Below are 21,944 nucleotides of genomic sequence, written 5' to 3'. Positions count from 1 at the left end.
GGGCACTGCCAGAAAATTAGGTTTTGCTTACAGAACGGTTAATATTTTATTTAAGATGGTTTCCCGGCCAACTACAATTAAGCAGGCCAAACCACATGCAGCCGGCTTCCCTGGCAATCAGGAAGCCAGGCGGCATGTCATTACCCGCTGCTGACTTCCTGATTACCAGGGAAGCCTGCTGCATGCCAGTGGAAGCACCGGTATTGGTATTCAGTATCGGCGAGTACCAAAAGCAAAATATCGGTACTCGCACTTGATACTGAAAAAACGGCATTGTTGCATCCCTAGTTTTGATTAAAACTATTTTTTTGTATTGGGACAAGTAGATTGTCATGAAGGGCAAGTAGATTCGGCCCCCACTTTATCCCTTGGACAAGTTGTTTTAAATTTTTTTTTCCACACCCCTGATGCACACAACAATGCAGAATAACATCAGCTATAGAGGACTACAAATCCCAGCAATAATACATTATACAGCAATGAAGACTGCCAACAGCTATAGAGAACTACGATTCCCAGCAATACCATTATACAGCAATGCAGAATAGCATCAGCAATAGAGGACTACAAATCCAAGCAATACCATTATACAGCAATGCAGAATAGCATCAGCAATAGAGGACTACAAATACATATTATAGCAATGCAGAATAATATGAAGCTCTAGGTTCGCCGCCTGATGTCACCAGGGTCTCAGGAGGGTTGTGCGGGCTCTCGCCAGGGGTCCAGAGAGTTTCACAGGTGCGTGTGGGTACAGCAGAGGCGGCTCCCTAATTAGGCTCTCAGGTGGTCAATGCAGACTGTCAGGTGATCAGTGCAGGCTCTCTGCTGGTCAGTGCGGGATCTGTGGTGGCCAGTGGAGGCTCCCTGGTGGCTAGTGTAGGCTGACCATTCATCCCTGATTTCTGGGGACAGTCCTGACAAATTATGTCCCCGGAAATATAAAATAAAACATTTTTGTTTTTTAATACTCACCTGATCCCTGGATCCACCGACAAGCCCAGCCTCCCATCTCCCCCGCTGTCAGAAGTTGCCTACAGAGCGTGCTGGTTACTACTTAAACCGGCGTGCTGTGTGCAGCTTCTGAGAAGATACGCTATTAGCATAGCGAGGAAGCCGGCTGTGCATTTTGCATCGCTCCCCCCCGGATCCGCCACTGGTGTAGGCAGTCCAGTGCAGTGAGGAATGTTCATAATTGTATGTCGGTGAAACAAAACAGCAGCTACACCAGTGTATGGCACAGTATAGAAGAGCAAAACCCTGTGGTCAGGATTCGGCAGTATACCTACATCTAAAGGAAAAAGGCCACTCCTTTGAAGATAGTATAAGCAATGTAAGTGGGCACTCTGACACATGCTGGAAATTAGAATGTTTGGCGTCCCTGAAAAAAGCCTGCTGTCCCGAGATAGGTGCATCAGCACTGTGTGTGTGCAAACACACTAGCAGCAGGTATTATTGCATTATAAACAGCGGACCGTGGTGGCTAAATGGTCTTACAGACTGTTATGTGTAGAGTGCAATGTTCACTGCATCTGCCTGTAAAACATGCTCCCCAGACATCCTTCAAGCTTAATTTGGTGGGCCTGTTTCTGAGGGAGACTGAGCCTTCAACAACAAGCCCTAAGGTCACATGACCTTACTGAACTTTACCTCACACTACACAGATACTGTGAGGGGACTTAAAAATGCCACTCTCATGAGGGAAGGGTGGCATTAAGACAGGCTTCCCTCCTTTTCCCTCTCAAGGCTATGACACACTGCAGGCGAAGCGAAAAAATCGCAACCTTCCACTTCGCACCGCACCTTGTCTACACTGTAGTTTGTCCGGGCACAGCGCATATAAGCGATTGGGCGTCTCTACAGACGTCTGAACGCTTGTACGTAAACAGCCATCGCTGGCTATTTACATTCAAAGCCGATTTCCCGTTCGTGCGCGCTGCCTAGCGGCGGGCATGAGCGGGGCAGGTTGTTTATTCCCAGATAATTTTTTGTACAAGTCATTCTGAATTGAGAAAGCTGGTTAGATGAACAGTGAAACAAATTCAAGAAAAATACAAGTCTAGTTGCCTTGACTTATTTTTTACAGATATAGATACCCATATTTTCCAGGCATAATTAAATATAAATCTTTGCCTCTTCAAAAAATACTGCTATGGAGAGGCTTTTTACATTAATAATGATGTAATGTGGATGTAAATTAAGCACACTGTGAACTGCGGTGAACTTTGACAGCTCATCAGTATTGACAAGTGTTATGGCTGAGCGCACATATCATCTGTCTATGCCTCATGACCTGGGTCACTCTGCTTTCTTTTCACTCCCAGGACTTAAATCTGTTGTAACCTGTCACATCTGAGTCACCTTTCACTGGCGTGTTAACCTGCTGAACTTGTGCCGGTTGTGTCACGCCACATCAGTGTCAGCTCTGGCACCTCAACAGACATTATACCTGGATAACCTCACAAGGTTCATGTTATCATCAGACACCTAACTAATCTCCCGAAATATATCTCCCCTCACACAGCACCTGTGTGCATCCATTATGTCTCGTGTCATATTCCTCACACCTGTCACCTTTCAAAAAGTGTGTCACTTCTCACAGCTAGGACTCTTTTGTTATCTGCGCTAACGCTGATAATTAGAGATGTCTTTTGTCTGAACCTGCAGGTGACAAAGGGACATACAGAGCTGGCCACTGTGTCTCTTCAGCAGGTGGTGGTGGTGGTAGGGGGCAAGGTGCTGGAGGAGGAAGAGGAGGATGATGATGAGGATGAAGATGATGAAGCACCTCCCAGAACATTGCCAAATGTTGCCTACTATAATCCTAAAACCAGTGAGTAAAAGCACACTTTACAGTATCAGGCTAGCCATGGCTATTTTACACAGTATAATGATTTCCATTGGGTGGGTTCAGACATGGCTGAGGCCCTGGTCTCCATAGTCTTACTCATAGTAGTTGATTATGGCTTACAGCTCATGAAAACCCCAAGAACCCCAAATCCACAACCTAAAAAAAGTAGATTATTACATGCAATCAATAAAACAAGGATTGTACATAGAACAATATCGGACCTCTGAAAAGTACAAGCATGCATATGTACTCAGTACTTGGTTTGGGCCCCTTTTGCAGAACTTACTGCAATTACTTTTGCACGATATTCTAATTATTCGAGTTCCACCTGTATTAGGGCTGCGGAAATTAACGATTAATCCCTCGATTAATCGTTAATTTTTTTGATCGATCAAAATTCTTTTGATCGGTACTCACCTCTCCGCCGGCTTCTGGGTCTTCCGGGAGTTGCAAAATGTTCTTCTAGCTTCTCCTTGTTGGTACCACTTTGCCTGCTTTTTGCTGCCCTGTCCCATTTTTTTAGAGACTTGTTGCTGCCATCAATTTCAAAATTACCTTATTTGGTACATTTTCTCAGTTTAAACATTTGATATGTTTTTCTGTTTTCTATTGTGAATACAATCTGGGTTTATGAGACTTGCAGATCATTGCATTCTGTTTTTGTGTAGATTATTTTATGTGGGGTTGTAGTAACATATTACACTATTGTCTGAATAATAAGCACAGACAATTTATTGCAGCAATATAGTTCTCTGTATCACCTTTAGTCGGTCCATGAAGTTGGTGTTACCTAAACAAAACCGTTAACAGTCCATTTACAGGCACAGAACATGTAGATGACAACAAACCACAGAAAGTTCCATGGCTTTCCGGTTTAGTGTCCATTTAAACTGCTGTGTTATCTATGTGTTTAGAGCACACTATTGCACAATGTAAGGCACACTTGGTGCACTGACAGGTGCATTGTTATTCATTCTGAATGGCACACCAATGCGCAATGCTCTTCCTGGCATGCAGGTGTTGCATTGTGCTGCAATGCATGGCACTGCAATGCCATGTGGTGGGAAACAGTAATGCATGCCACACCACATCCACCACATGACAAGGCACAGTATTGCAGTACTACATGTTGCTGCACAGTGCAACGCCCGTCTGCCAGGAGGTGCGTTGGGGTGCCATTCAGTATGAATAATAATGCAATGCACCAGTCCGCCAAGTTTGCAGTGTATTGTGTTGTGCAGTGCCGTGCCTTTATACCCCGATACTCAAGCCATAGTACGTAGCAACCCACATCTCACATGCTATTCCATCCCTGGGGAAACTTTGGTAGCATTACCAACTTGACCCATCACCACACGAACCTGCATTTTGGATTCCTCCCACTTCTTGTTGTGTCTTTGGAACAGGAAGAGAAGGGAAATCTCCCCAATGAGACATTGACAAGGGTTTTGCCCATTTTGGATTCTCTATTAAAATAACAGTTTTAAGGTTAGATAGATTATAATTAAACTGAATTTTATGATTATGTTGCTTGCAAAGTGTCAGCCATCTGACATGGCACTGTGACAGCAGCCTCATTTGTAAACACGTGAGGGAGAATTTATCAAAACTTGAACAGACAGAATCTGGAGCAGTTGCCCATAGTAACCAGTCAGCTTCTCTCTTCAGTCAGTTAAGTTAATCTTTGAAAATGAAAGATTGAAGCAGATTGGTTGTCATAGGCAACGGCTCCAGCTTCTATCTGCTCCAGTTTTGATAAACTCCCCTCAATAACTTTGACCAAAAATAATAATTACATATCCGATTGTTTTGTTTATTTTAATCTGCAATGCACCTTTAGCTTGTTTATCAAACATTTCATAGAGCAAACTGTTTAGAGTCTTTACATTTTCCATTTGGTTTTTAATATGATTTAAGGTATGAAATAAAATAATGGTTTTACAAATAGTCAGCCTGTATAACCATATGTAATGCTATACTGGTGACCTTTTAAAAAATTGGGGTTGAGTCACAGTAAAAAGTTTTTTGTTTGTTTTTGTTTTGGGGGGGGGGTTGTGATTTTTAGGTTGCATGCTTTCCCCGTTTATCATTTGTTGTGGAGCTCCCTTTTGTTTTGTTTTTTCTTGATGTATAAAAAGAAGACGGCATATTTATTCTAATCTAGCTTCAAATGTGAATGACGGCATATTTATTCTAATCTAGCTTCAAATGTGAATGTATACTGTTACTTGATGAGTATGTATCATGGGTACACGTGGGGCATCATTCATGTGCTCTCTAATTATGGCTCTGTTGGTGTCTATGTGTTGTGTTGCCATTCTAACATGGTCTTATGTCTATGACAGAGATGTGGATGGCTCTCCCAGATTTCCCCGATTATAATAAATGGGGATTCTCCGTCACCTCCTTGAACAATGACATCTATGTTACAGGTCAGTATGACAGCAGTTTGTGAAGCATAAAGCTTGCCATGTGCATTAGCTGTATGTCATTTGTTTGAAAAAGATGCTATCAATGAAAGATCCTTACTGAACTTGTCATATCACTCATCCTAAAGACTCGTCTCTTCAGGGAAGCCTATCCCACCTCCAACTGACCACTGAACTATCTCTAACTCACACAATTCATCCCAACACTGCTACCTCCTCATGTATCACTAGCCTCTCCCTCTTAGATTGTAAGCTCTCAAGGGCAGGGCCCTCCATACCATCTTGTCTTGAATTGATTTGTAATTGTAATGTCTTCCCTAAATTGTAAAGCGCTGTGCAAACTGTTGGCACTATATAAAACCTGTATAATAATAATAATACACAAAACTGTTTTAAGCATCAGATCAGATACCAATCAGATACTGCATACAGTCTCCTTCAGACCTACCACTAAGGGCCTGCCTGAATGGATTTAAATTGTTAGGATAAATTAGGTAGGCCCACATGTTAGATCTAAAGTGGTGAACCTTAGGCACAACTTTTATATTTAGACCTTTAAAATGATTAAAAGGTTCCCTTAAACCTAATACTGCACAGTTTTTAGAAATGTTAACAATAAATAAAAGATAGGAATATGTTTTCATTTATCTGGTTTGTTAAAACTTTGGTAACACAATAGTAATCTACAATTTAGGTTTTCTCACTATCATTCCCTTCTATTTTCCAGGAGGCTCTCGAGGTTCTCGAGATGATTCATGGTCCACCCGTCATGGCTGGTGCTTTGTATTGAATGAAGGATTGTGGAAGCCATTATTGCCTATGATAAATCCACGTACCAACCACGCTAGTGCCTCTTTAAATGGGGAGGTATATGTCGTTGGAGGTCAGATATCAGATTGTAAAAAAAATCATCAGCGTTCCCTTACTATTAAAGTAAAACCACAGGTCTTTAATCACATTCTGTCTATTCACAGGGACTCTGCAGGAAGCAGTGGAGGTGGAGTGTTATGATCCCTACAGTGGCACATGGTCAGCAGTAAGCCCCGCACGGAAATATGTCAGCAACTTTACTGCTGTTGGCTGCAGTGGAAAGTTGTATGTGGTTGGTTCTTGTGCTGTAAAGTACAATGCACTAACCCTTCAATGTTACAATCCATCTATAGGTATGACAACTCTCCTAGTTTTACCAGAACTAGTTATGCTTGTGCTTTTTGAATCATTGACTTCTGTTTAAGTATTATTATTTACTGCAATAAGCTAGGTAAGACTATAATATCTGTATATTTTGTTTGTAAATATAAATACTTTCCAGTTGAAATTTATTATATTAAAAATGAAACCTAATTGATAACGCCAATCCATGGCAGCATACAATGGGTATGGCTCCGCCCCCCACCCAATCACAGGACCAGTTATACTATAAATTAAAGCCCGCCTCCCAAGGCCACCATTCTTTTTTCTGTCCTCACTGCTCAAGCCGGTTATACTAAGGATATGTTGGAGTTTTTTTGCCCTCACCTTGCCGGTTTCTTCTGGCCTGCCGCACAGGTTCAGCCTCTCCTGTTGCGAAGTTCCCTTTGTTCAGGTGGCTAAATGCAATCTTATAAGGGAAGCCTCCCCCAAAGCCTTGGAGTTGGGGTGCAGGAAATGGTCTCTAGGGGTCTCTCCATGTGTGGATGCTTCCTCCATCTTGGCGGCAGGTTGAACACCTGCTTAGCCTCCTGGCCTGGTGACTCCAGAGAGGAACCGTGACTCAGCTGCATCATCACAAGCTATGGTTGTACTGGGATGATCACACGCATGGACATGCTGACAAGTAGGATCCACTCCATTTTCTTTCAATGAGTTTGTTTCAGTAATACATGTGCTGCTATTTCCTATGGCCTTGCAGTGCTGCTTTGCTCTGGCTGAATCTTTCTGAATATTTTTATGTCTGTAGATCCCTTCAGTTTTCCATGTGTGGTTCTGTGGTGCTGCTAATGCCTTAGCTGAATCTTGCAGGTATTTACCTGAAACATCCATTAGCTTGCTTGTGGTGCTTTAACCCTGCAGGTGCTTGCTGAGTGCAGGCTGCTGCCACTTGTAGCTCTGCTGCTAAACCTTTAAACTGGATCTTACAGAAATGTGTTTGTTTGCTAAACTCTGTCAGCTTCAATCTTGTACCTGGACTCTTGGGGGCCTTTCATGTGAGTATTTTGCTGTCACCTGTGTTTCCCCAGCGTTGTTAGTGTTTAAAATGTAACTTATGGAATTGGTGCTTCATTTCAGGCCTATTCTGCCTGTTACTCAGTAATCTTTTTATGGTCCTATGTATACAGCATTGTGTTAGTGACAAGAGCCTGTTGTGCTATAACCATGAGCACATGAGTATGTGGCTTCCAGGTTTTCAGCGTGGCTGTTAGTGTTTAGCAGGTTCTGACAGGTGCTGTTTAATCACATCATTATGTTCAGTTTCTCTGTGATAGCAAAGGTTGGATCATGTGTTCAATTGCCAAATGGCATGACCTCCTTCCCCAAGAGACCAGCTACATTCTATAAGGTGAGGGTCAGGTATGTATGAGGATAAAAAAGAGTGTGCAAATGCATGGGCATAATGAATTGTAAATCTTTTCAGGCCTATTGACAGCACTGTTCCTCAGAGTGCATATGCAGGGGTTAATGGATTGTAACTCTCTCCAGCCCTTTGCCATCACTGCTTCTCAGAGCGAACTTCTGGATTATCACCAGTACTGCTCCCCAAAGACAGAGGAAGATGCTCAATTTGGGATGAAGAGTCCGGTTCCTGTGATTGGGTGGGGGGCGGAGCCATACCCATTGTATGCTGCCATGTATTGGCGTCAGGAAAGGAAAATTACCGATAGGTAAGTATACAATTTTCCATAATATTAAAAATGAAACCTAATTGATAACAAAAGTCGAGTCACTGAAAGACTGAATGTTATTAATTTAGTTATGCATGAAGGTCTGGGCAGTGTGGGTCATGGAGGTCTGCGCTGATGTGGGTCGTACAGGTGATGCAAGTCATGAAGGTCTGTGGTGATGTGGATCATGAAGGTCTGTGGTGATATGGGTCATGAAGGTCTGTGGCCGTGTGGGTCGTGAAGGCCTGTGGTGATGTGGGTTGTGAAGTTCTGTGGCTGTGTGGGTCGTGAAGGCCTGTGGTGATGTGGGTCATGAAGTTCTGTGGCTGTGTGGGTCATGAAGGTCTGTGGTGATGTGGGTCATGAAGGTCTGTGGCGATGTGGTTAATGAAGGTCTGTGGTGATGTGAGACGTGAAGTTCTATGGCTGTGTGGCTCGTGAAGGTCTGTGGCAATGTGGGTCATGAAGGTCTGTGACGGTGTGGGTCATGAAGGTCTGTGACGGTGTGGGTCGTGAAGGTCTGTGGCGATATGGATCACAAAGGCCTGTGGCAATGTGGGTCATGAAGGTCTGTGGTGATGTGGTTTGTGAAGTTCTGTGGAGGTGTGGGTCATGATGGTCTGTGGTGATGTGGGTCATGATGGTCTGTGGTGATGTGGGTCGTGAAGTGCTGTGGCGGTGTGGGTTGTGAAGTTCTGTGGCGGTGTGGGTTGTGAAGTTCTGTGGCGGTGTGGGTCATGAAGGTCTGTGGTGGTGTGGGTCATGAAGGTCTGTGGTGCTGTGGGTCGTGAAATTCTGTAGCGGTGTGGGTCTTGAAGTTGTGAAGGTCTGTGGTGATCTGTATCATTAAGGTCTGTGGCGATGTGGGTTGTGAAGGTCTGTGGTGATCTGTATCATTAAGGTCTGTGGCGATGTGGCGCAGCCTAACTTTGTTCAAACTACTAGCAATAATGTTTTTTGGGAAATCAAGAAAAAAAAAATAGCAGAAGTGCAGCCTGTTTGTATTTGGATACTGCAGGAAGGAACAGATCCCAGTGTGTATACACCCTCAGCTGGTGGGTAAACTGTAAGCAGTATATTACTGCCTGGAGCAGTATTATCATTATGTATGTTTACTGTGTCTACAGAACACTGTACCTGTGAACTATGAGGTCTCCTTCACACTATAGCACATGTGTTAGCCATGCATTTATTACAAATATTGCAGTGTGGTTTTTTTGGTCCCTTTTTTGGACTTGAATACTATTATGATGTGTGTGTCACCCTGCACCAAAATGCAACATACCATTTTTTGTTCAGTGCACACCAACACAGTGCACTGGTGTGAACTAAAACAACTGGCCTTAAGACTATTTGCCTTGTTCTTGTACTAGGACGACATTGGGAAATACAGTCCAATGCTGCTTGTATGAACAAGCCCTGCCACTGAGAGTCATGAAGGTTCCGATCACACAGCTTCAATCTATACACAACGCTGTGCCTACAGTTCTATGCTAAGCACTGTTTTACACACACTTTCAGCACTGAGAACTTTTAGTAAAACTCTTTCCTCATGTTTACAAATCTCTGCAATGAAATTTATTGTGTAGATAATATCAATAATACATACCATGCCAATGCCTGAATGAGCCATAATTTTTACTGGCTTTCAAAAACACTGCACAAAATGATATTCAAATATTATGGCTACACATGCCTTTTTTTGAGTTGATGTCTGACTGTTCCTTACAGATAGCTGGAGTGTCATCGCATCGCCATTTATTCCAAAGTATCTCTCCTCTCCTCGCTGTTGTGCACTAGGAGGCGCTGTCTATCTTATTGCTGACAACACCAAGAAAGTTTACATGTATCGTTTAGAAGCGAACCTATGGAAGAAGGTGAGCATTACCTAGTGAAGGCAGAACTTGCTATTATTGTGTCTTAGGTTGGGGCCCACTAGACACAGGCAAATAGATGTACCTTTACAGCAGTATCTTCCTTCTCAGTGCTGTCAGGGCAGTATAATACACATACTGTATGTACAGGCTGCATTACCACCATGGCAAACACACACTTTAACGCACTCAGAGTGTGGTCCGCAGCAGCACATAGAAACGGTATGGACCTGTGATCTACTGTACAATTAAAATATATCTGTTTAATATTTAATATCTGTAGAAGATCTTCATAACTCAGGCCCTCCATCTCCCTTACTAATTTTGTGCATTACTTTACTTTTGCAAATTATTATTACAATATACTGTACTTCAAAGGTTTATTTCACTTATCTTGATCATAGTAAGTTAAAGTGACACTAAACTCAAAAATTAAATCTTAAAAATGCATTCAAGTACCTTAACTAATAAAAGTGTATCTGATAGACATGTGCACCGGCCAAAAAAAATTGTTTTGTTTTCATTCGGATTTTTTGTTATTCGGGTACAAAAGTCAATTCGTTTCAGGATTCGGCCAAAATTCGTTAGCAGTAGTATGTACAAATTTAAGTTTTGAAATTAATTTTCATTGCAGCAAAGTGACATTAGATAAAAGGTGGGGGGGGGGGGAAGCGTGAGGTTCCCCTCCCGATTCATACCAGACCCTTTAGGTCTGGTAGGAATGTTAGGAGTGACCCCCCAAATAAAAAATAAAAAAAGTGTGTGGGGTTTACCCCCAAAAGCCACACCAGGCCCTTTAGGTCTGGTAGGAATTTTGAGGGGGAACCTCACCCCCCCCAAAAAATGGGGGGGAAAAGTGGGATCCCCCTAAAATTCCTACCAGACCCTTGAGCCGAGCATAGGCTCGGCAGGGCAGGAAAGAGCGCACCATCCTCCCTGTGCCTTACCAGGCCACGTCCCCTCGGCATTGAGAGGGTGTCCCCATGCTGATGGGGTCAAGGGTCTCTTCCCCACAACCACGACCCGGTGGTTGTGGGGGTCTGCGGGCAGGGGGAATTATTGCAATGTAATCAATGTAATCCAGCGTCAATCACGATGAACGACACCTACCGACCCGCCAAAATTAAAAACGTCCCGTCACACGACAACCAGTCTGAACCCGACGAAGACTCACCGCAAAATGACATCTTTGGCCAGAACGTAAACAAATGAGTGAAGCGAACCCTGACGTCACGGCTCCTTCCGCTTATTTGACATTCTCAGCTGTCAAATACTACAATTGCTTTCGGGAGCTCCCGATTGCCATTCTGGTCTGTGAGCCGAAGTTCCATATGAATAGTATTATGACACCTCGGCTCACAGACATGAATGCTATTGTGTCATTGGACAGCTGAGAATGTCAATGGGCGGAACGAGCCCCGTGACGTCATGACTCCCCCTGCCTATTTGACATTCTCAGCTGCCAAATAACACAGTAGCATTCGGGAGTTCCCGAATGCCATTTGGGTCTGGAGTCTTTGTCGGGTTTGGATGGGTCGCCATGCGGCGGGACTTTTTTTTGTTTTGTGGGTAGGCGACCGTTGTTATTGTGATTGACGCTGGATTACATCGATGGACCCATTTTCTTTCTTTTTTTTAATAAAGGAACTGTCAAAAATTGACTTTGGTTTTTTTCAATTAAAGGATTTTTTCTAAAAGCGTGGTGTTTTTTGTTTTTTTTCACCCTTTAGTGAATGAGTAGGGGTACATGTACCCCTTACTCATTCACAAGGGGGGCGGCATCTGGGTGCCCCCTTACAGGGGTACCCTAATGCAAATAAGCCCCCCTGCCTGCAGACCCCTACAACCACTAGGTCAGGGTTGTGGGGAAGAGGCCCTTGGGATGCCAAGGGCACGTGGCCTGGTAAGGCGCAGGGAAGGGCGAGCGATCATTCCCCCCCCCCTCCTGCCTTGTCGGGCTTGGATTAAGGGTCTTGCTGGTCTGGAGGGGTTTTTTCCCCCCATTTTTTGGGGGTGGAGATCCCCCTTAAAATACCTAACAGACCGAAAAGGCCTGGTATGGCTTTTGGGGGGAACCCCACATACTTTTTTAAATGTTTAACTTGGGGGGGGGAGGGGGGCTCACTCCTAACATTCCTACTGGACTTTAAGTGTCTGGAATTAATCCGGAGGGAACTGCGCGCTTTTTTCCTTCTGCGGACTATAAAAAAATGTTTTTCCCTTTTGTCTGTCAGTTTGCTGCAACGAAAATTCGAACACACTACCGCTAACAAATTTCGTCCGAAATTTTCATTATCAGAAATGCGGGTTTGTTAGCATTCGTCATTTCTGTCATTCGAACATTCGGATACATAATGAAAATTTGTCAGAATAACAAATCTTTCCAAAACGAATCGCACATGTCTAGTATCATCTTTGTGTATCACTCGGCTGTAGATCCTCAAATCATCTCTGAATTGGTGCTTATACTGTCCTTCCTTCTGGAGGGTGGATACTTTTGTTCCCCATGGTACCTGTGTTTATTGTGAAGGAGCAACCACTGCAAGCTTCCTATCGTGATGGACTACAATCTCAATACAAATTAGTAAACTAAACGTGAGATTGTAGTCCATGCCGGGAACAAGCTTGGGACCCACGGACATGAATAGGGTCGTACTTCTACGATAGAGGTTTTTTTTCGGTGATGAGGGAGCATGGAGCCAGCTTCCCAGCCTATCAGGAAGCCAGGCAGCGTGTAATGACTTGCCGGCCAGCTTCCGCACCGGGCAGTGAATCATTACCCGCCCCCCCCCCGGCTTCCTGATTGGCCAGAAAGCCAGCTCCATACCCAGAGTATGGAGGCAGCTTCCCAGTTAATCAGTAAGATGGGCAGCAAGTCATTACATGCAGTCTAATGGGACTTCTAATGGGACTTTCGGTATTGGTGAGTACCGGGGAAAAAGTATCGGTATCGGTGTACCCCTACTTTCTACAATACTCTACTACTATTTATTTCAATAGAAACATTGTATGTGCACAAATTTTCTGTTTTTGTTCTATCTAAAGTTTTATGTCTTATCCATCACTAATGGAATCATACACAAACAGTCAATTATATTGTTTCTTAAACTGGTGAAATGACACATAGCTCATAAGGATTTGATATGTCTTGTTCAGGTGCAGCTCCTGCATACCCTTCATGAGAATGGAGGCATGACTTCTGTGGGCTCACAAATCTATGTGACAGGTGGCCACTGGCATGGCATGGCACGTGAATATAATGTGGTGATGGAGTCATATGAGAGCATTACTGATACTTGGACTCGGGAAGGGGCCCTGCCAAGCCGCTGGATGTACCACTGCACATCTGCCATCTTCATGGACACCTCTCGTTGGCCTAGCATATTCCAAGGACAATCAGAACTTGAGGTTTGACAGGACATATACTCAATGGAATGTGCAAGACAGGCTTTATCACTCACTACTGAACTTTCTACAATATGGCTTCTTCCGGCGGTCATCTGGAGAATATCCATTTACTCATAATCCTACTCATTTGTAACTATTTTCAGAATTGTGATGCCTTCTAATGAATTACAACGGGTGAATTCCATTGTTATCAGTGTTAATCTAATCACTGATGTTATATTTACAGTGTATGCTTTTATATTTTCGATTTTGAAGTATTTAGTACTACGTAGAACCCACTGAATAATATATGGGTATGTGGTTTGTACTGCTAATAAACCAAGGGTAGTGTCACACAAATTTCAATACGTGAACATAGAAATGCTCTGAAATGCTATTATATTGTGTCTTTTTTAACTAAGGTGCGTATTTAAAAAAATTTTTAAAAAAGGAGGGCATTTGAGATTCAGCTAATATTTACTGCAAGTGAATCTTCCAGATGCGTGTGTTTTAAAGAAGAACTCCGGGCAAAATTTTTATTAACCCCATGGAGTGGGGCTACCCCCACATTGCAAGGGTTAACTGCTTATTTTGGTCTAGGGAGGAAAATAAAAAAATTATACTCACCTAATCCTCCGAGGTAGCTTGCTCTTAGGCCTGGTTCACACCTGGGCGTTTTACAGCGCGTTCCTACGCTCTGTAAAATGCTCAACATGTGAAAACCAATGATTGCCTATGGGCATGGTTCCCACCTGGGCGTTTTACAGCACGTAGGAACGCGCTGCAAAACGCCCTACACCCAAAGAAGTACAGGAGCTTCTTTGGGGCGTATTTGCCGCGCGTATCCATTGGGATACAGCCAGGTAGCCCTCGGAAGCGCGCGTTTGTCACACGTTTTTTTAACCGCGAATCACGGTAAAAACGCGCGACAAACACGCATATATACGATACGCCTAGGTGTAGACTGGTTCCTGGAGCCTCTCTCTCCCCAAGCACTGCAGCAGTTTAAGGTTCTGAGTTGTCATGTTCTATACACAGTGCATAGGATATGCGGATGCCAAGGGACTTACCATTTTTTTCAGTGGAGGAGGAGACAGGCTGGAGGGAGCGATGTCTCAGCAGGCCGGCTTGGAGGATTGGATGAGTATAATTTTGTCATTTTCCTTTCTATAGCTAAACAAGCAGTTAACCCTTGCAGTAGAGGGGTAGCCCCACTGCAAGGGTTAAGAAAACTTTTGCCCAAAGTTCCTCTTTAAATTACACAAACTGATTCACCCCCAGTGTTTGGAGAAAGTCACATCCACTGCTTTATAAATAGACTCCCACAAGTTTGAGAAAAAGAGGTAATGTTCCAGCCTAGACGAAGGCTATTCCCCAGGTCCAATTGCTCTCCTGCATGGTCTCCCTGTCACACCTACACTACAAGCAGCTGTTGTGATGCACAGCTATAGTATCCTGTTGTCATAATCAGGAGATCCACCCTGAGAAATTATGTTTAGCAGTACCTGGAGTGCATGTAGACAGTAAGTATATGCAGGAGATCAGCAGTGTTGACATGCGACAAAGGGTGATAAAAGGCAATTTTCAAAACACAGTGAGTGCTTTAGTAATGTAAATGTCATTCAGTTACGCTTAACATTGCCTGAGCCTGATACAATAGCTGGAGTGAAGACAATGTATAAAAAAAAATTTAAAACATGCCAAAAAGTCAAATCGATGAGTTTCAAATAATTGTCTTTTTTTACCAGTTAAATTCTACAACGTTCCCGAGAATCCCCCTTTTTCAGGCCTTGGACTTGCAGGAGAGTAGAGGAATGTATTTTAGTCTGTGTCTGTGATTCTAATAATGGAGTCCAGATCAAGTGGAAGCTTGAGGCAGCAATTCAGTGCATGGCATTTATATTGATCAATATAGACGCTGTGCACTGGACCTTCAATGAAAATGTAAGGTCTGGGAGCCCCCACCCACCAAATAAAAAAACACTAAATAAAAGTTGAAAAGTAAACCATGTGGAGAAAAATCATATCCTACTACCCTTTAAGGTGCCCATACACTGGCTGAATTTCAGACAGTTTTTAATGTACCGGCCAAAATTCGCAGTGTGGGGCTGTTGGCTCCCTTTCAGTCGGCATTCCTCGATCAGCTGATCAAAGGAGACTGTTGAAAAATCTTCAATTGATCAGAGCCGCAGCCAATGAGCTGCCCGCTGTGATCGGGTATTCTGACAGGTGCTGGCACCTGTCAGAATACAATGCAGACAGTGAGGAATCCTCGATCAACACACTGTTTGTGTCGATGGAGGAATCTCGTCAATTTGTTTCGTTGAGCCCGCGGGCTGAACAAAAAAAAAAATTGACAGGTGTATGGCCAGATTTACTCCAAGCTGCAGCTGTCATTTTCTCCAGATTGCACTTGTTCTTTCACAATGCAATGGAAAGACTTTTGTAGACTACTCTCTAGTCTGAACAGCAGGAACACAACAACCCTGAAAGCAATGCTTTTAGTTAGACCTCATTGAAAACTGTGTCTAGTTCAGGAGAACTCAGGTTCAAGAAGATATGGATAAGATAGTATGAGTCCAGAGATGGGCAATAAAATGGTGAAAGGTCCGAGCGATAAAAAATATTGGTAGACACTGAAGAACTTAATATGTACAGTTTAAATACATGAAGAGTGTCAATAAGGTTCAGGATGGCAGTAGTTTCAATATGAAGCTAAGATCAAGATTACGGGGAAATTAACGTTAGCAAGAGGTAAATTTCATTTTAAAGTATTATTTTACCAAAAAGTTACATTGATTATTGGAACAGACTTCCAGCAGAGGCAGTGATTGAATCAACAGCAAGTGACCTTTAACATGCTTGGGACAAACATAGATCTATACTCAGACAAAAAGGTAAAAAAAAAGGGCAAGACTCGCTTTTGCATCCCTTTTCTATGTTTCTAATTCTGCCAATGTATTTTCTCATCACACTGACCATGGATGTTCCTATTTTATGCACCATAATAATGCAAGTTGTATTGAATAATCACAGGGACCAAAATCATGTCTCTGCAGCATTGGAGTAGACGGTGGACCCAACAGGAAAACGCAGCTATAAGAGCCTAATTTAGAACATATTGAACAATAAACAGTTTATTTGTATCATTAATTCTCCTGTTTAATACCTTTGACATGTCACAGGAAACGTTTGTCACCTTTGTTATATTTTCTTCTGAGTCACATAATAGAAGCTCATAGAGACATGAGGCCTACTGGCAGATCACTTCATTAATTTCATGGCTGCTACACTCTTGCCTTTTGACATAAGTAAATTCTGACACCGTCTTTTTTTACCCTGAAGGTTGTTTATTTTGAAACTAATCAGTTGTCATGTACTCACAAGGCACATTCTGGCCTTCACAGAGTAAACAGAATTCTCCTCAGGAAAGACACTATGGTATTCAATGTCCAAGTCAGAACTAAAACAGATGGATATATGTACCCAGCAAAGGCGGAGTGTCTTTCAATGTGTACACTGAAATAAAAGAAAATCACCTCAGAATTAAATAGCACAGGCAGGTTTCCTAACTAATGCAGAAGGAGTCCTGTTTCATCTGTTTCCCTTCAGGAGTGCTCGAATTAAAAAGGTATATTGGTCACAAGTAAATAACGAGCCCTGTATGATATTAGAGACCACCAGAAGAAAGGAAGAGGGTGTAAGATGTCTGTTAGTCCAGACTGCATTCTCAAACTTTACACACCTTCAAGTTTCCTCTAACTCTGTTTCTTAGAATAAACTCGAAATTATACTCTGAGCGTCTCAATGTGCGTGTGTGGGGCGTAGGGTACACTGGACTGTTATCTAAGCTAAGAGGACAACGCAGCCACAAGGAGATACTGACAGAGAGGAGACAGCAGCTCAGAGGACCGACAGAACACACAGGACCGACAGAACACACAGACTAGAGAAGCATCTATTTTTTTTTTTAAACTAAAATTTGATGTCAGGCAGTTATCCTTTGACTAGGGTCATTGCACAGATATATAAACAGCATTTTAAATATAAGTGACTAGCTACATCTGACTACCAGGCTTAACAATGCAGACACTTGCTTAGAACTTTTTGCACATACACCTGGACAGCATACACATATTTGTATAGATTACTGTATCACATTCTGAACTTAGGCTATAATAAAGGATCAGCCATTAGAGGTCACTGTCAGTGTCCCAGTGTAATGGATGCACATGGAAAGCCAATCCCACTGCGCTGTTTGTTAATGACTATTAGTATGGGTGTGTTACTGGTTCTTCTCTGTGCTGGACCTGCCTGTACCCACAAAAACCGGGGACCAAAGTTTCAGGTACGTGCTTTGTATGAATTCACATGACAAACTATAGTTCTTTATAATGTTAATATCAGTTTTAATCAGTTTGCCGTGTAATTATTAGAGCCAGGGACACTGTGAATTAAAAGGGATTTGCCACCTCATAAAAAAAATGCAGGCGATTCCCTTCAAGGGAGACATGTGCCATGAACTTGGCCAGTCAACTCTTTTGGGAGCACATGAAGAAAACTCCAAGGTGGTTTAGGAATTTGGAGCTCACTGTTTGGGTGTAACACAGCTCCAGCTTCAGAAACCCACTCAGTTATATCTTATTCTACTTTTAAAAGGAAACCTGTACTAAAAGGATGTGAAGCATGGCATTGCTAATCTTTTCCCCTGGAAATACTAACTGCTAATGCCCGTCTGTGAATCACTGACCTCAAACAGATATGCAGATTAGCAATATTGACTTTACTCTGACCTTCTGATCTGCATGATAGTTCTAGGTTAGTAACTCAGAAACCAATAAATTAAAAGGTACAGCCAGGCAAATAGTATATTAGATGAAGGTCAGCAACAGCAGCCATTTCCCTCAGGACAGGTTTCCTCTATGTGCCGGTTAAGAAAATTCTGCTGATATAGTTGATCCCTAGATTACAATCATTTTAGGATCAGTAGTAGTAGAAAATATTCAGTGGTGCTTAAATCATTGCCAAATAAATTGAATGTGCTGCCAGTGTAAGAACAATTTTCATATACAGTATATACATATAGTTTTTATACGTTGATGCAGTATTCATCTAGGAGCATTGTGGAATAGTGCATAGTGCGAAACCCATTATCTCTCCAAGATGCTCTCCAACATCTAACTATAAGGAGCATGTTTAGGGTTGGGCATGTTTGAAGGCTAGTCACTGCTGTCTATGAATCAGTGAACTGACATTACAGATGTGTCTCCAGCACACAACATCATATTATTAAAAGGAGTCTGTCACAAGATCCTGGGCAAGCGAAAATTCCCAGATTCTTGTGCCAAGATAGTAAAGTAGAAAGTAAATCGCTAATCATTAAAATGCTAGGGTACGTTCTTGACAGAACAAGTCCAGTTGAATGTGACCAACCTACTACAAGCTATACCGTGATCTAGATAAATGAGAACCTTCACAGACACAAGGTGACAGTTTACAGAAACTTGTCCGGCCATTGTTTTCCCCAAGATAAGAGCTGGAATTGTTGGGTTTACCATTCCTGGTGATCCCAAAAAGCATGTTTTTACCCAAAGCATCCACCAAAGAGCTTTAATGATGATTAAGATACTCTCGTATGTCTGACTGTCTGCATGACTATATGGCCTAAAGATTAGAACACAATCAATCAGACTCTTTCACTTTTAATCATGCAATAGAAAAATATATGTTTTCTGTGTTTGACAAGATAATACATGGCTACCATAGCTCAAAATGTATTGTGTATGGCAACCAACAGAAATTATTTAGCAGCTTTTTAGTAAAGAATTATTTAAGCTGTTCTATGGTTTCTATGGATTTCTGCACCCCCTGATTTTTTGCAACACTCTGAATCAGGGCTGCTGAACTTTTCTAGCACCTCAGCTCTGAATGTTAAATATCAAATTATTTTTAGGATGCCTCAGCAACAGTCCTGCCATCACAAGGGATCCCTGTACTAACACCTCCAAAGGGGAGAGACTCTACATCAGACATGACAGACAAGAAGAGGCCCCCATGGCCGTCGAGCTATACGTGGCTGATGTTTTCTGACCATGCTGAAAAAACCAAGAGGAAAAGACAAGAAGAATCATTAAGAGTGAGATATGCATGTTTACCTTATTGTCTTGGCAGAAATTAGTTTTGCACTGCTGTCTGTATAGTCAAGACTGTCATTTTGCATTCAATTTTATGGCTAGTTTAATTGGCAGAGGATTCTGCATCCCAGTGTCCTGATGAATTGAAGTTCACATTTTATTAATATAATTGTCTTAAGGTAGAACATGAGCACCAGATTTCAACATACATAAGATCATATTATACATAAATAACTGCATATAAAATGTATTAAAAATGAATTAATAGATTTTCAAGTCATCATAATTTGTAAACTCTTCATCTTGTATAGTTTACAAGGGAAGCAATTTGAGTTGGTTAGTCCAGACTTTCTTGTGAGGGATCCCAGGATTTTCAACCTTTTCTAGATTTTCTGGGAGATATCACCTTGCCATTTAGTTTTCATTGAGCCCTAGGCTTCTCCCAGGTAAACATGCCTGGACATCAGGAAAGCCTTCCATATACACTGAGTGGCCAGATTATTATGACCACCTGACATTGGTAGGCAAATTAGCTATAATTTTGCGCTGAAGTTGCTAGACGGCCAGACTATTGTAAATAGGGAAGCAGGTTGTTTATTACGACAGTATACGTGATTGTTTTTCTGAAGATACGGGTAAACAACGTGATTTAACAGCCTTTGAACGTGGGATGATTGTTGGCGCTCGGAGCCATGGAGTGATTATCAGCAAAACAGCAGAATTTGTTAAATGTTCAAGAGCAGCTGTTGTTAAAGTGTTTAAAGACCGGACTGTCAGCCGAAAATCTGGGTCTGAACGTGCGAATTGTGGCCGTCAGCGACTAGTCAATGTTAGGGCAGAACGTAGACAACAGAAGGGCAACAGTGCAGTGTCAGATTCCTCACATCACCTTTCAACATCTCGTGGAGTCACGAGGCGGCCCAACGAAGTCATCTCGTGGAGTCACAAGCCCAACGAAGTCATCTCGTGGCCCAACGAAGTACTGATGGGGTGGTCATAATAATATGGCCACTCAGTGTACAGTATTTCAACAAATGGATCTTTATATAATGGAGCAAGACCTGTACTTCAGGGTCCTTCCAGTTGTTCTACTCTTCACCCCATTACCCAGAGTTACTAACCAAATCTGCAGAGACACCTCATTTACATTGTTTGTACATAAGGTTGTCACCTTCAACCAGCCAGGCTGGTAAAATATGGTCTAGGTGGCAACCCTTCCTTTACCTAGTTACAATTAATCACCATGCATGGCAACAGGGGAACATATGTCTCATCCCAAAAAAAAAATCAGCCCACACTTTCCCCCGGTGGAACAGTACAATTTCTGCAAATTTAAAAAAAATTAAATCTGTTTATCAACTTGGATTCAGATTTTTTCTGGTAAACAGAAACCTCAATGTAATGTTAAACATTCAGTACAGATTAAACTGGCCAGGTACCTATGGCCTTAAAAAAGGACTTTTTACTTTTACCAGCAAATAAAAATGTATTTAATAAGATGGTGTGTCACAAATGGGGAAAAAAAAAAAAGCCACAACATGAACTTGGATACAAAGGAACCAAATACAGAATGTGTGAAAACTGTTCATCTACACTGTGTTTCAGCAACATCACTCAGGCCCAGTTGGTGCGCCAGCACCTCCAAAACATCAGAGTCACCCTGTCAATCACGTGTTGCGGGAGAAGAAGCTGTCGCAGTTTCTGCAGCTGCTGAGTGGTGAGTATGACTTCACAGTATTACTGTATGAGATGTTTCTATTTTCTGGCTGCATTTTTTCTGTTATACCATTTTTATACAAAGGCATTTCTAAGTACTTTGGGACAGATTTGTTGCCTGTTGCATCTGGTGAGATTCCAGTTGTTAAGCTTGCAGGGGGGTTTAAAACATCACCAAATGCGTTAAAGCAACTATGCCACTACATAAAACATCTTAAAGTGCACCCTGTAGAGAAGATTGTGAATACTCACCTGTCCTGCCGCCTGCACTGCCAATCTTCGCTCTGTGACACAGTTATGGTGACTGTAAAAAAACTTCCACATGTGACACCGTAGTTGTTTCAGATGCCTGGTGCACTGTTATGTTTTGTGGTTTCTCCTGCCGCCCCTTACTGCATCCTATAGTAATGTAGGGGCTGGTGGATGGCACCAAAAAGAGCAGAGGGGGGTAAGGCATCTTTTTAGCCACAGTATCTCTGCCACAGAGCAAAGATCAGAGTCTGAACAAGCTTTTACAGTATTCGACACCAGTTGTACCAGATGCCTAAACATATTTTGTTAGCTGGGGTTGCTCATGCCGACTACTCTACTCTACCATGATGAAGGGGGAAGGTAGATTAAGCCAGTGCTCCCCAACCTTTTATCGCCGCGGACCGGTCAACGTTTAATAATTTTACCGTGGCCCGCTGAGG

At 42.5% G+C, this 21,944-nt stretch overlaps 2 protein-coding genes across 2 annotated transcripts in view; both read left to right on the top strand.

Annotated features, from left to right (window-relative positions):
* Positions 1–13,456, top strand: part of KLHL30 (kelch like family member 30) — a 31,335-nt gene extending 17,879 nt beyond the window's left edge. The window contains exons 3-8 of the mRNA XM_018574613.1: positions 2,668–2,833; positions 5,197–5,283; positions 6,008–6,163; positions 6,255–6,443; positions 9,873–10,018; positions 13,172–13,456. Coding sequence (XP_018430115.1) covers positions 2,668–2,833; positions 5,197–5,283; positions 6,008–6,163; positions 6,255–6,443; positions 9,873–10,018; positions 13,172–13,429 — 1,002 coding nt within the window. The 3' untranslated portion in view covers positions 13,430–13,456. The remainder of the gene's footprint in view (positions 1–2,667; positions 2,834–5,196; positions 5,284–6,007; positions 6,164–6,254; positions 6,444–9,872; positions 10,019–13,171) is intronic.
* A 4,147-nt stretch (positions 13,457–17,603) lies between these two features.
* LOC108802758 (erythroferrone-like) overlaps positions 17,604–21,944 on the top strand; it is a 14,850-nt gene continuing 10,509 nt past the window's right edge. Inside the window, exons 1-3 of the mRNA XM_018574612.1 lie at positions 17,604–17,750; positions 19,356–19,538; positions 21,142–21,253. Coding sequence (XP_018430114.1) covers positions 17,625–17,750; positions 19,356–19,538; positions 21,142–21,253 — 421 coding nt within the window. The 5' untranslated portion in view covers positions 17,604–17,624. The remainder of the gene's footprint in view (positions 17,751–19,355; positions 19,539–21,141; positions 21,254–21,944) is intronic.

Source organism: Nanorana parkeri, unplaced genomic scaffold (assembly GCF_000935625.1).
Source record: "Nanorana parkeri isolate BGI_ZX_2015 unplaced genomic scaffold, ASM93562v1 scaffold3092, whole genome shotgun sequence".
NCBI lineage: Eukaryota > Metazoa > Chordata > Amphibia > Anura > Dicroglossidae > Nanorana > Nanorana parkeri.
Note: the sequence above shows the minus strand (reverse complement) of the source record. Positions and strands in the feature narration are given on the sequence as shown.